Source organism: Drosophila obscura, unplaced genomic scaffold (genome assembly GCF_018151105.1).
Source record: "Drosophila obscura isolate BZ-5 IFL unplaced genomic scaffold, ASM1815110v1 contig_97, whole genome shotgun sequence".
Classification (NCBI taxonomy): Eukaryota; Metazoa; Arthropoda; class Insecta; order Diptera; family Drosophilidae; genus Drosophila; species Drosophila obscura.
Genome location: NW_024542891.1, coordinates 772,313 through 787,342, shown reverse-complemented (window position 1 = coordinate 787,342; position 15,030 = coordinate 772,313). Strand labels below are relative to the sequence as shown.

The following is a 15,030-nucleotide window of genomic DNA, read 5'->3' as shown; positions in this document are numbered from 1 at the left end:
CCCCCAAATGATGAAAAAAGGTAACGGAAAATGAAAAGTTATAGTTGAAAAGCTTAATAAAAGACTCACTTACCATTGGAAATAGGCGCAGGACGGGCAGTCCTATAGGGGCACTATAGATCTTCGGCAAACCAGAACAACTTCTTGGGGATCATCACAATTAAGCAAAAGATTCGATTTCCATTTCTTCTATATTAACCCTTCTAGCTCTAAGCAAATAAATAGTTTTAAAATTGCATTTTGTAGAAAGGTGTGCGGCTCTACTCGTATCTGAGCACGCGTGGTGTAAGTGATTGGGAAACTATCTGTATCTGCCACAAAACCATCTTCAGGCCGTGAACATTTCTGGTTGTACTCGAACATAGAAAACTCTAAAGAAAATTACTAATCAAATCCAATGGACAGGACACGTACGTGATGGATGTCTTAATGTCAAGTGTCTGGATTATTTGGATCATCATTTGTATGATGATTAAGTGAGGTTAGGCGCGCATTTAAATGTAGAACCCAAACGCTGTTTGATCTTTCACGGCACACAATGTTTTCAATTTCAAATAAATGTACATACTTACTATCACATTGTGACAACTCATGCCCATAGGCCAGAGCTTTAAGGCTTTTGGGAGACTTTCACCATACACCCCTATCCACCCACAGGTCCCGGTCACCCGGTCACCCGCCCCCCCTCCCATCCCACCCACCGTTGCGTTCCGTTCGGTTCCGTCCCGCCACGACTTGGTTCTGGTCAAATCGCTTGGCACATTTTGGCTATGCTGCCGCAGCGGGGTATGACTAAGCCGCAAATTCTATAATGATCGTATTTTTAAAACGTTTAAAAATAAAGTGCTCTCGTTTGCCAATGTGTGCGCCAATCACGAGCCCCGAGCCACCACACCACCACACCACCACAAGCAGCATCAACAGAATCAGCATCAGCATCAGCACCACGATCGGCACCACGAGAACGAACCACCATCACACAGCGTACCGTCGCTGCCGACACCGCCGCAAGCGAACGAGAGGCATACTCATTGTTTTTTACGCGATGTTTTTCCCTTTTTGCATTGTACAATTTCTTGGTAGGGAAGGCAAAAAAAAAAAAAAACCCCAAAACCCAACTAGATCCCCGAGCATAGAGTATCCACAGTCACAGCGATCGTTGCCAAAGAATTTTTGCGACATTTTGCGACCGGACGGGCGGAGGGACAAACGTACGGGAGGGATACCCCTGCCTAGAGAAAGGGTATAGCAAAGGGGAGGGGGATATCGAGATTCGGATTGTATCGTATCGGATCTGCATGTGATTTCCTCGTTCAGGTGATCGTTCCCACGTAGTCAATGATCTTAGAACGGGTGGGAAAGAGAAACATTGAGATGAGGAGGAACACCTTTGGCGGAGAAACAAAATGGTGAAGGGGAATATAGAAAGGTGGAACGCAAGGTTGAATGGGAAAGGTACAAAATGGTAAGTAAGTAGATTAACTGTAAAGAAAATAATTGAGGAGTAGAGAAGCGTGAAGATGCTCCCCTAAATGATGTGCAACAGGGAGAAGATGAACTGAAAGAGGTGAAATATATGGAAGTGGAACACACATGGAAAAGGATGCCAGATTATGTAAAGAATTAAAAAATATGATCAATGACGAACAATTGGAATTTTCAATTGAAATCAAAACAGCGGAGACATGGAAACAAAGGGGAGAAGGAAAGGCAAGGGACTTACAGAAACAGAGAGAAGGTACAAGGGTTGGAAGACTTGGAATGTAAAAGAACGAAACAAATTAAAGAACCACTGTGAAATGTAACAGAGACAGATAAAACGAGAAGGAACGTGTGAGTCGCTTCTGTGGACGCGACTCTACATTTATACCCGTACTTAGTCAGTATATACATTTTTGAGCTTATGATTTATGTAGATTTTTATTAAATTTAAAATTTTTTTTTGCTACATCGGTTATATACATATACATCTACAATGTAGATTTACAATGTATACATCTTCTCCGCAAAGGGCTGAGTGTGTGCGAGCGAGAAAGAGAATGAGTAGCGTGATCTCGTGCTGGAGGACGTTGGGGAAACAACTGAAAATTGTAACGATTCCTTCTCTGCGTTGCACACATCCACTTTTACCACTAATCTAATATACCCCTTAACCCTTTTTGAGTACGGGTATAAAAAGCCCACACGTGAAAACCGAGGAATAGAGAGAGTGAAACCGTTTCAGGGGAATGGGGGGAGTGGAACAAATTAAAGGAATGGTAAACGGTGAACGGTTTGCGGGTGAGTGTGGGGGTGGGGGTGATAGAACAACCAACAACAACCATAGAAAATTGCAAAATTTCGATTTATTTTCGTTTTGGTGCTGCGCGCTTCGTTCCGCGTTGCCGTGTCAACTTTTTCTCGCCTTTTTCGTTTTGCTGTACGGCTACTGTACCTGTTGTTGTTGTTGTTGTTGCTGTAGATCCAAGCCACGTGACAATTTTCGATTGCTCGTATGGTACCCCACAGAAATATATATTTTGACTTACATCAACGTCAACCGCCGCATCAGCATCACAGCATCAGCATCCACAACAGGGGCATGCAGCCAAAGTTTACAAAGTAACGCAGAGAGGGGACGTGGGATAATGGTACGTGGGACGTGACACCTGAGTCCCCCCAGTCTCGAGTGCATTGCAGATGGCGATCGTCTATTTCTATATACATACATATGTACATATCTATGTATATGTATACGTTTGATACCTATTTGTTGAATATTGTTTGTTATTGATCAAGCAGGTTCTGGTTCTTTGATGTGATGCGATGTGATGTGATGTTGTAACCAGGCGAACCATTGTCGAGCGATTTCACAGACGATCGTGACATAATCTGTTATATGAATTCCTACATTTCGCGCAGATTCTTCTAAAAGAGATTGTGAAATACGAGTGTTGCTAAAGGTGTGCTACTATAGGGCAAACAATCTGCCCATATCTGCCTACATTGTAAGTAGAAATGCTCCAAGTGATCCTCATATCTTTATCAACTAAAACACCACCAAGATCAGTGTAAAGATCAATCAGATTCCCAACGATACTCCAAACGTTCTCTGACAGAGCTATCGCCCAAGGGATCGGATCCATCAATGTTCTGGTTACGGTCTAGCTGATCCATCAGTTCCATCGGCAAAGGGTAACTCCCCAGCAACAGTGTCCCTACCCCAACCATTCCTCCTCCGCCAACCGATTTCAACTAATAATTCATATGAAAATTGACTTTAAATTTGGCTTTGCTTTTTATCAGATTTGCAGTTTATTTTTGGATTCAGTTTTTGGGCCACTTTTGGGGCCCAGACAAAACGATACAAATAACAATCAAATAAATCATTCTCGAGTGGGGCAAAAGCGTTAACTAATTATAGATCGGGCGTACGTTTCCACCACTCTTCTGACAGTGTCAAATCGATGCTCTTCAAATAAGTTCTCGGTTGGTTCGTGAAGTGGCGACAAAACAAGATCATCGATTTTGGGACTTGGCTAAAATATATTGTGGAAGGTCTGCCCGAAAGCACAGACCGATGCCGAGTTCGAGTAGGAGCCGTTCCAGACACAATTCCGTCCCGTTCCGTCAGTCACTATCTTGACAAACGGATAAATCGAAATTGATAGCCGAAAACGTTCTGTTTGTTGGCTTGTTAGTGCAATGGCTTGACCAGTTTCCGGCGGCTTATAGATATCTAATTGAAAATGATCGATGAACGATGAATGGTAGGTAGATCTTCTCCACTGGCCCGATCCATCGATCCATCCATCTATCCATCCGTGACTATATGTAGTTGCAGTAATCGTGGTTTGGTTTTTTTGGTTGCTTATTGTTTGTGGCTTTCATTAAATGCTAGGGTCATAAATATTACACACGTTCTTTTTTTTTTTTGTTTGCTTAGAAAACTATACATATATAAAGGTCTCGTATATATGTGTACAAATTACTAATATAAATCGATCGCATTGGATCGCCCTGGGAACGCTGGAATCAAATATGGGGGAAAATACCATGCACATACACATATGTACATATGCAAATATGGACTGGGACAATACGAGCACGAGCATATATATACACACACACACACACACACAAAAGGGAGTAAAGTTATGGCTAGACAGAGTCCTTGTAGTCCACAGATAAATGCAGAAAATTGTCTGGATAGCTTAGGTGCTCGGACATCCATTGAACCTGCGTCTCCTCGTGCAGATCGATTCCATGGGTGCGAAATCCAACTGAAAACACACACAAACAATAATATAGATGAATATATGTACTATGTATCAAGAACAGGAAATATTTTATGGGAAAATATGAGTAAGCAAGGGCTCACTTTGGATACTCTTTAAAATGAAAATAACAATATTATGGTGGATATATTCTGATCAGTCTTTACACTGCTAGCTGTCTCTTTCGGAATCGGAATTCGGGGCATGTCGAGGCACCTGTACTTCTCCTCTAGAAATTTCTAGAACACACAAAAAAGCTTTCCTCGCACTAGAATTGGATCCAGCACTAATCAGACCAGTGAACTGATCTAAACCCGATTTATATTTGATCTATAAAAACAAAATAGTGTTCCCATTAAGGGAGTTGTATGGCAGTTCCCCCCCACAGACGGACAGGGCTGTATCATGACTCTAGACAAAAGCGTAGTACCCCCTAGGCATGGGCATTTAATTATATAAATGATTCGCAATCAGTGTTTTCATTAATGAGAGAGACAGCGCCGATCGTAGTCTTAATAAATGCAGCGCCTATTACATGCACATATATTATAATGAATGAGATCAGACTGATGGGCTGGGTTATCCCCCATCCCCATCCTCACCCTTAGCCTCAGCCACAGCCCACTCTTGTCTCTCGACTCCACTCCCTTAAGCAGTACATCCGATCGATGAACGGTAAACGGTAATCCATAAAGATTAGCGCACAGAGAGGCTATATACACTATATTCTGTGTTGCGGGAGAGTTCTTCAAATTGGGTTTCGCATGGAAATCAAAGTTTGCTGCGTTATCGACAAGTGTTAACAGCAGTCGCCAAGTGTTTGGTTCAACAATTCAAGACAAATTTCGTCATTTTTAATTATAGCATATGAACTGTAATTATAGATTGCCGATCGGCGATTGTCGATTCTCGATTTGAAGCGATAGCCGATTGCCAATTGCCTGCCGGTTGCGCAGAGTGCGTCGTCTCCCTTCCTTCCTTTCCCCCTTCCCCCACCACCCCCACTCCATCCAACGTAAGTTTTATTTTTCTTCTAGTAGTTGTTAGTAGCTATGCTTGTTCGTAAGTCCAAGTCGTAGGCCATATAATATATGTATGTATGTGCGACTATATAGAGAGCAGGTTTTGTGGTGAGTATTCCTACTCTGATAATGATAATGGCTGATTACATACAGTGGGAGGCGAATGAGTGTTGGCCGGAGATAAGATTTGTGCAACGGGGCGAGTTCAAGTAGGGCGCATACGCATACGCATACCATATGATACAATACTATATATATATATGTATATTGTATGTATGTATGTTATGTTATTCCGATTCTGATTCGGATTCAGATTCAGTAGCGGGACCGGGACAGGGACAGGGACAGGGGCTGTGGCTGTGTCCAAGTCACGAGTTTAATGACCAAGCGAATGATGGCGCTACCCCAAAAATTACGAGTATAAATAAACGGAATCAAATCGCGTTCAAGTGGAAATATGGGAAACAAATGAAATCAGTAGATGGGTGAAGTATTGGTTATGATCAAGGGAATCCAATATGATATATGTACATATGTATGTACCCATACAAGGTTGGATTTATGTATAGGTAGTTTGAATACTAAATGGAAGAATTTCGAATGGGTGGGTTGTAGATCCCAGGATATACAAATAAAATTGTATTCTACAAAAATATGCGTAAATATCTTCATTTAATTTTTATGCGCAATGAAAATATATTTATATTATTTTATTACCAGAGTATACATATACATTCATTATCTATTATGATGAACGAAACTTATGGTTGATATTCAGAAATGTTTTACAGTTTGAATGACAGCGAAAGATTTCAATGGAATTTATGGAAAATCTTAAGCTTAATCATTGCTATTACTGCTATGGTAGATACATATATGATATAGTGCATCGATTAGTTTTAACAATATACAAGTTTGAGACACAAGTAAGTGGTTTTCATTGACACCTAATCTATGTATATGATCTTAAACCAATTCGAGCCAATCTCATCTTTAAGCAGTCATAAATCTTTCCCCAGAAATAGTTGAACCAGAACCTCAGACAGCAGACAAATCCTTGGGAAGGTGCCTTTGTACAGATTTGAATTTTGAATCATTGAATGAACGAATATGTTCCTAAGCCACCACAAATCGTTCGTATTGTATCAAATCAAAGAAGAGATCATAAATCATTCGAATGAAACCAACCTGAACGATATAAACTATTCAACCGAAGATCACCGACGGGAGACAAAACCCCCATTGACATGAGCACTTATAGAGACACACATATACATATGTACGTACATCTATATATTTTTTTCTTCTTGGATCTTGGCTACAGCCAACAAAACCAAAAAAAATTCGAGAGGGCCGGACCCCAAAAGAGTGACAGAGGGAGAGTCGCAGTGGCGCCAAACCGTCTGAAAATTTATTGATCCCATTTTTATTATCGTCAACAGAAGAACACTGTGGGGTGGTGGGGAGCGGCAGCGCGAGGTGCCTTGGGGGGAGAGGCGGAGCGGCGCATAGCTCATGCCTAAAAATAAACCAAAAACGCAGCCAAAACTGTTGAATGCTGAATGACTCCGATAAGGAGAACGCCCAATCATTATAATCATTTAATAGATTGTGTTCCATAAAGCCGTAAAAAGTTCCCCGCAAAACACCCTACCGAAACTACCGACCCAACCGACCCAACGATCCACGGATCGTTTCAATTCCAAACGTTTCGCGTGTCATCTAATCTCGCTACTCCCACTCCCGGTCCCCACGGCACCCGCAGCCACTGCCGCCCCTCTCTGAGAAAAGAAATTTGCGGTTCAGTGACGCCATTAAAAAGTGCTAGCGTGATGGATAGAGGGAGACAGAGAGAATGAGGGCGTGAGCGAGTGAGCCAACAGAGGAGCAAAACCGCTAATCAATTTTTATACACGGTATTCGGTAGAGGGTATAGGGCATGTTGCTCTCCGGCAAAGATATGTGACACATAAAAGAGAGTAAGCGTCGATTGCAAAGAAATAGCTATCGAACAGCAGGAAAGCACTTGCACTATTACATACAGATATTTATGAGACTCTAAATTGAGACTCTAAATTTCAAAAATAATTTTGTATCTTTGTGATCAAATGATGGCTACAGCAGGAATGAAGAAAACCCTGTAAAAAGGTACATTTGTGAAATAAACATCATGGAATTAAATAGTCGAGTAGTGGGTATCCAATTGTCGAGGCTCTTTACTACAGTGTTGACACTGTTTTTTTTTGTTCTTCTTTAATTTCTTATGCAAGCCATATTCGCTGGGGGGACGGGTAGTGGTAGTAGGTGCGGGGTTTAGCTGGTATTAATTTCAATTATAATTTCGGTTTATTTTCATACAGCAACAATGTCAACCGGCGGTCTCCGTGCAGCGAGAGTAATGAGTATGAAAACTCGCTGACGGTGCAGTAGTTGGCTGGGGGGAGAGGAGAGAGGGTAAAGAGGGAAGCATACATATATATACATATATGTATGCTTCCCTCTTTACCCTCTCTCTCTGTACATATAGATAGCACTTGACGATCCGGATCCACCAGACAAAACAAAACATTGTTGCAATCCGAGAAGAGTGAGAGAAGCGAGAGAAACGCTGGAATGTGCATCAAAACAGAGTTGTATGCAACATAAGGAAGCTCTCCAGACAGTAAGAGACATAATGATCTCCGATTTCTGGTCAAGTCAACTACAAGGCTAAAAATACTTTGAATCATTCTCAAATTTAACGTTTAAATACGAGTAAAATCTCGGAAATCCAACAACAACTTTAAATCTTGAAAATCATTATTCCACCCGGGAATATGGAACAATTACCTTTGCATCTGGAAATGTAGTTTTCTTAATCGTTTTTATACCCCTAGGGGAAGGGGAGTTGAAATTTTTGATGAGAAAAAGGCATTTCCGATTCGCGTAGATAAAGCCATGTCCCTCCCGCCTTTTATCTTCCTATCCTCAATCAAAGGTAATAAATGATAAATATTCAACTATATGGCACAACTAAATTGTAATATAATAAAAGACTTGTACTGATTAGTTCTATGTCCGCTGTAAATATCAATCAAAGTGCAATATGGCTACTGGAAATATACATACATACATAAGTATGTGACTTCCTGGCCACGATCGAGGGTTTCTCTCGGGACTCGCTCTACGTATGATTGAAATTGTTTCAATCACTGACGCACCCTCACCCACCTGATGCCCACCTACAGGGGCTGTGTACACACAGCTGCTGATGTTGCTGCTGCTGCATATTAGCCCACCCAAAAACTAAGGCGTGGCATGGCGGCCAATTGTCACACAACACACAGGCACATGCACACGGACACGGACACATGGACACATGGATATGCACAAAAAAGAGATGGCATATCCCAGGCAGGGCAGAGCGTAGAAGGCGCTGTGCGTTGTCTCCTTTCCGTTTGCAGGCAGGTTGCCATTGTGTTTGTCTGATTGACGAAATGCAAACGAAAATGTGTCGAAATGGGACTAAGCAAATGCAATAAGTGAGGAGTGCAAACGAGCGAGAGAGAGAGAAAGAGAATGGTAGATGGGTAGGGGGGAGAGACCCAAGAGGTTGCCATAAAGAGATGCAAGAGACCCAGGCAGGGACAGGGACAGGGCCAGGGGCCAGGGGCAGGGGGCAGAGCCAGAGAGTGATAAACATTGAGGTGCGATTTCCGTGCGCCGCCGTTTCACTGGAGTTCTCGCGCACCGCACACACAAGTAGGATGATGAGGATAAGGAGGGTAGCAGCAGCAGCAGCAGCAGCAGCAGCAGGAGGTGGGGGTAGGAGTAGGAGATGAGGTGTGGTGTGGAGTTTGGGGGGAGGAGGTGAGACAAGGTGAGACTAGGCGAGGTGATGGCGAAGGTGTAAATACAAATAAGCGGAGGTGATATCTCAGAACTTCCTTTTCACACATTCGAAAGAGCAGCCACCCTACACAAATACAAACACACACACACACGCACAAACACACACACATAAAGCATAAATAGCAGGTGGGGTATTCCCGCTCATCTTGGCAACTCTCTCTCTCTCTCTCTCTCCCTCTCTCAGGCTGTGTGCGTCGGCATTTGCCATGCGAAAACATATGCAAAAAAATCCCGTGAGCGAACTCTTTGGGGAGCGCCTCACCTCGTCTTGTAATACACTTTTGCACACATATGCACAGGCAGGCTCATGCATGCACATTTGGCGTGCAGTTGGCGTCGCTGTCGGAACGCCAACGCCACCAAAAAAAAAAAAAAAAACGCAACAATAAAAAAACAAAAATGTGTTGCTGTTGTTGCTGCTTTCCGGTGAATAGCAGCGAGTGAGAGACGCACACAGAGAGAGAGTGAGAGAGAGAGAGAGAGCGGGAGAGATCCGCTGCAGAGCGCAGTGCGCAGCCGGCGGCAAATCATGAAAGCGCCTCCTCAGCCGCACGAACCAGCAGCAGCAGCAACAGCAGCAGCAGCAGGAGTAGAAGCCAGCGATGTAGTGAAGTAAGAGGAATGGGGGGAAGGAAGGGCGAAGAGAATGTAGAATGGAGAACAGTGAAGGAGAGAGAAGGCAAAGGCAAAAGCCAAAAGAAATGCGTTTCTTTTATTTTTGACGCGTCTTAGATTCTCTGCCGCAGTCGCTGTTACCTCCTCCTGCCACTGCCAGGGCTCGACGTCAGCGTCATCGTCATCATCGTCATCATCATCATCATCAACATGTTGTTGTTGCTTTTGTAGATTTTGTTTTTTGATTCTTTTTTTTCATTTTTTGATTTCTTGGAATCGCATCTACTTTGAACCTTCCACGTTCCCGAAACACCGCCGCCGCCGACGCCGCCGAACAACAACCAACAAACGAACGACGAACGATCCCGGTCCCAGTCCCAGTCGCAGTGCCGGGGGTGCATTGTATATTTGAATTTCATTTCAATTTAAATACAATTTTCTATGAAAATGCACGCACTACAAATACGTGCAATCGTTACCATCTCCAATCCCCGACCCAACCCCCCCCCACTCCTTCCTCATCACACAACACACAATCCATGGGTCTCGGGGCACCCCAGGCAGCAACAAATTGATCATGTTTTGAATGCATTTCTGTTTGATTTGAGTTCGGATTTGTGTATCCGTGAATGCAAAAGATTTTTGATAGAAGGGAGATAGAGATAGAGCGGTGATTGTGTGGGGTGGGGTGGGATTTGGTGGGATGGGGTGGGATGTGGTAGGGACCCATCTCTATATCAAGTATACTGGTATATTCCATTCATTATTTACTCAAATTTTAACTGCAAATATTTAATATATTTGTTTCAAGATCTAGAAATCGAGAAATTGGGGAGATTTTCGCAAAGAGTTAGATATCTATAAGATCACACAGATAAAAAAGATCTAGTAAATGGATAGTAAATCAGAATGTTTCAGGCCAGATATTCTTATAAGCAGCACATCAAAAATGCCCAACGAATAAAACCATAAAAATATCAACAATTTGAACCTTAATTAATATTCTTAGATGAAATGAGAAATGCTATTGATCCTATAGCTGGCTGAGTTCCTATTTAGGGAAATATATTTATATTTTTAAACAGCAAATGAATTAATCTTTTAAAGAAACAAAAGATTTTGAATGAGTCGAAATCTGGGACGTAAAAATATCTAACAAATACAATCTTTTATAGCCATGTACCAATTTGTGCTCCATGGTGAAAAATATCTTTATAGAGAGTGAGTTATTCACTTAGTTGAAACAATAATTGATGGATGAAACATTCAAAAGACTTAGAGGTTAAAAAATGTAGGTGTATGCATACGCATTTAAAATTGGATACGTAACATGGTTACATATCTTCTATATGTAATTAAGCTCTAGAAATATGCTCAAAAATTCCAATATCTTGTAGTTTAAGAATAATTTTTCTTTATAGGTTTCCAAATGAACGGGGAAAAAACCAAAACCCAAAAAAAGACCACTGCAAAATCTTTTACTACCGAATAAATATCAACAAAAGAATGAGTAATCCACTTGCAAGCGCCTGCTAATAAATAATGGAAACCCATTAAAACAAAACATTCAAAAGTCATAATTAATATCTATATAAAAAAAAACTAAATAATCCAAATAGTACTTAACATTTTCCATATGTATTTTGCGGGTGCTTTTTCGTGCATAGAAACAATTGTGAAAACTTAAATTTTGATTTACAAAAAAAGTTCCAATAGAGCGGATACCATTAGAGTTCTCTCAGTAATACCTCATAGATGTGTAAGACAGGTGTCCCCCTATGAAATTTTTCAACACACTCCTTTAATAAAACAGCTGTTGTCAGAATTTAAACTCTTAAATACCGTTTTAAGGAGCTTGTTTGTATAATAAAAGGATTATTATATTTGAAAGAAAAAAACACACACACAAAAAAAAACAATTGGAGCACAAATATTGTGCAGAAAGGTGGTGTGGTGTCCCTTTTTGTAGAGTACTTGATGGCGGATTGTTTCCGCCACTAAGTAAGCCCCCAAAATGCTTCTATAAAGAGTTTCTTTAACATTGATCCCTGGGCGTTAACTTTTTAGCCCAAATCCCTGTCGATGTACGCAATAAATGATGCTGATTCCCGATCCCCTGATGGGGTCTGAGATTGGCATAGGAATAGGTATACGTATAGGTATACGTATTGGTGTTGCATTGGCCCACACTTAAGCCAGGCGTGTTGAGGAGCTGCCTGTGTGTCCTTGATGAACACAGGCAAAGACAGATAGAGCGAGAGAGAGAGAGCGATATAGATAGTGTGTGCAACATGTGGATGGATGGATGGATGACCTTTGGGAAAATACGTGTTGATCGATGTGCACTTCTCTCTATGCACTTCTCTCGCTCTATCCCTCGCCTTCTGTGCCATTTGTTTAGAGTTCTCGACGCAGACCCTCTCACCTTTCAAATGTGGAAATTCCTTGGATCGAGGAGAAGGCCATAAGCATGCAAATAAAAATTTCACACCTTGGCCGAACGAACACAGGAGGGTGCTGTGCTGTGCTGTGCTGTGCTGCACTGCACTGCACTGAGAGGTGCACTCTGCTCGGCTGCACACTGCTGGATCGTCGTCGAAGACATCTGGGGAAATACCCAACCTGCCCGTAACATATGGACTTAGAAACGAACCAAGGATCTTATCCAGCCGATTGTCAATGAATAGAGAGAGAAAGAGGGAGGGGAGAGGGCGAGGACGAGGAAGAGAGAGAGAGGGCAAGAGCGAGAGCAAGAGAGATCTTCATGACCAAGTAGTTCCTGAAAAATCTTCACAAAAATTCATATATAATTCTTAAATCCCAGCCGCAGGTATTTAGTTCCGCCTTTTGTCTGTCTTTCGGAATTCCCAATGCTATTATTGCACCTAAGCCACTGGCCATCCATACAGAAAGAGTGACAGAGAGAGAGAGAGCATTGGCAGGAGGAGGAGGACGAGGAGGAAGAGAAGTGGGAGTAGGAGTAGGAGGAATATGCACCATTCCATCTCTCTCCCTCGCTATGTGTGTATGCCATCTCGCTCTTGATCATGCTTTTGTCGCCGCGGCGCCGCAGGTCAGCCCAGGCCAGGCCAGGGCTGCTGCCTCGCTGGCTGGCAGGCAGGCTGGCTGGAACCCAACAGCAATGCAACGTGCTCTATGCTGCCGCTGCTGCTGCCGCTGACGCTAGAAAATCCACACGCACTTTTCATTGTAGTGAATAGATTTTTCATTCGTTTTGTCTAAAGGCTGAATGGTCGCCCCGAAAACCAGCCCGAACCGACGAAACACTTGGCCGAATAGTTTTGCCCAAAGGGGAATTTGAGGAAACCTGCCTGGACTGCTGCAGGCTATAGCCTGCCGTGTCTATTCTATATACCCCCGGGGGCATTGTTCCATATACAAAAAGGTGAGTAGGAGGAGGAAGAGGAGTAGAATACAATTCTTTTTTTTTTTTTTTCGTTTTTGTTTCGCTGAGACATTGATGAATTGAAGAATGATTGCCAGTGTGCTGCAGGGCGGATCGCAGTCGGCAACTGAGAGGCACGGCTCGGTACGGTGCGGTGCGGCATGGCTCGTTTGTGTTATTCAATAGAAAAATAAATAAGTCAGACAGACATGCACTTGGCTGGGCCAGACTGACTGGCACCTTTTCCTTAATTTCTAAGAGACGCTAGGTCTGGCTCTGACAATAGATGATACACAGATACACTGATACACAGAGCAGACAGCATACAGGAGATATAGAGAGACCGAAAGAGATGATGCTCCATCGCCTCTTGCATTTAGAGTGCCTGTGGTAATTGATAGCCGGAAAATCCTAGTGTAGGGCAGACTCGATTCTGGATTCGGGACTCTTCACTGGCAAAACTCACCCGCTTTGCGCTCAGGTGTTGATAATTCGGCCATCAGGTCGGCGAGGCTCTTCTTTTGTCCACTTTCGCTTATGGGCGAGATCAGTTTTTGCGTGTACGTGAAATCCTATTAATGACCAAGCGGAATCCATCAGTCCATGAAATCGAAATGGATGGGAAAACACACACACACACACAATTGTATTGAATTGAATTGAACTGAACTGAAGCTCCCCATCCCCTTGCACTTCTCACTCACATCATCGTTGTAGAGGCGAACGGGAATGTTTTTGAAGGACTCCTGGTCGCCGTAGGGCTCCATGAGGCGTCTATTGACGGCCCAAAACTGATCGAATTTGTCATTGATCAGGCCCAGCCAGAGCTGATTGTGATCCTTCTTTTGCATGGCCGAAATGACCAGACCGCGATGTTTCAGCACATCGGCCTCCTTCAGGCAGGACATGTAATGCGATTCCAGTAGCTCCCTGCAACACAGACACACAGAGAGAAATGATAAGTGGTAAGTGGAACGTGTGGCGGTGGCAAAAAGTTTCAGTTTCGCTTAATACTTTGAATTCATTTTGACGAGCGTGTCCTCCGGAAACTTGGAAAAGTGTATTGTCAGGCCCCAGGGTGTGCAGTCCTCCTCCGGATGCAGCAGATCGTACAGCACACCTTACAGAACAGAACAGAACAGAAGAGAGCATTAGTTTTGCAATAGGAATTGGGGCCCAGGAGCCCTTATCTGCTGCCCACCAGTTGGATAGTGCAGTCGCAGCGGTGTGCCATTGTAGTCGAACCAGACGGCACCATCCTGATGCTCGGCGGCAATGTAGCGGGTGAAGTACTTTCGCACCTGTTAGGGCAAGGGTTTTTAATGGCAATTGGAATTGGCAATTGGGCGCATCCAGGGCGTGTTACCTTATCGGTGACCAGCGGCAAGTAGCTGAGGCGGGAGACCATCAGGTAGAAGGGCTCTGGCTTGATGCCCACTATCTCGTCGCGGTCCGCCTGAAAGCAGATGCCAATCTGCCCCTCCCATATCATGCGCAACACCTCGCGGTCGTGAGCCATGGCTATCTTTTGCTTAAACTTTTAATTATTATTGTTATTATTGTTTTTTTTTTTGGCCCTCGAACAGTGTAACCTGATAATAGAGATGGCACCAGAACATCGATATAGCACTGCTGGCGGTACCGATATATCGCGCACAAACGCGTTAGTGCTACGCAATTATGAGTAACATTCGTAAAATTAAAATTCGAATTAAATGGTTTTATCTCATTAGAAACAATTTGAATTAGTTAATTAATATTATTATGCCACACATGCAAGACATTAAGTGAATAATGTTTCGTATCGATCGCGCATACCTATCGATGTCGATCAGTGGCC

General features: G+C 43.0%; 1 protein-coding gene across 1 annotated transcript; it reads right to left on the bottom strand.

Annotated features, from left to right (window-relative positions):
- Positions 1-3,266: 3,266 nt before the first annotated feature.
- LOC111074379 (autophagy protein 5) lies at positions 3,267-14,804 on the bottom strand. Its single transcript, XM_022367134.2, has 6 exons — positions 14,557-14,804; positions 14,392-14,491; positions 14,205-14,310; positions 13,895-14,120; positions 13,657-13,762; positions 3,267-4,262 (listed from the first exon to the last, which is right to left on the bottom strand). The coding sequence occupies exons 1-6, from the start codon at positions 14,707-14,709 to the stop codon at positions 4,141-4,143; spliced, it is 813 nt and encodes a 270-aa protein (XP_022222826.1). The 5' UTR covers positions 14,710-14,804; the 3' UTR covers positions 3,267-4,140.
- Between the last annotated feature and the right edge of the window lie 226 nt (positions 14,805-15,030).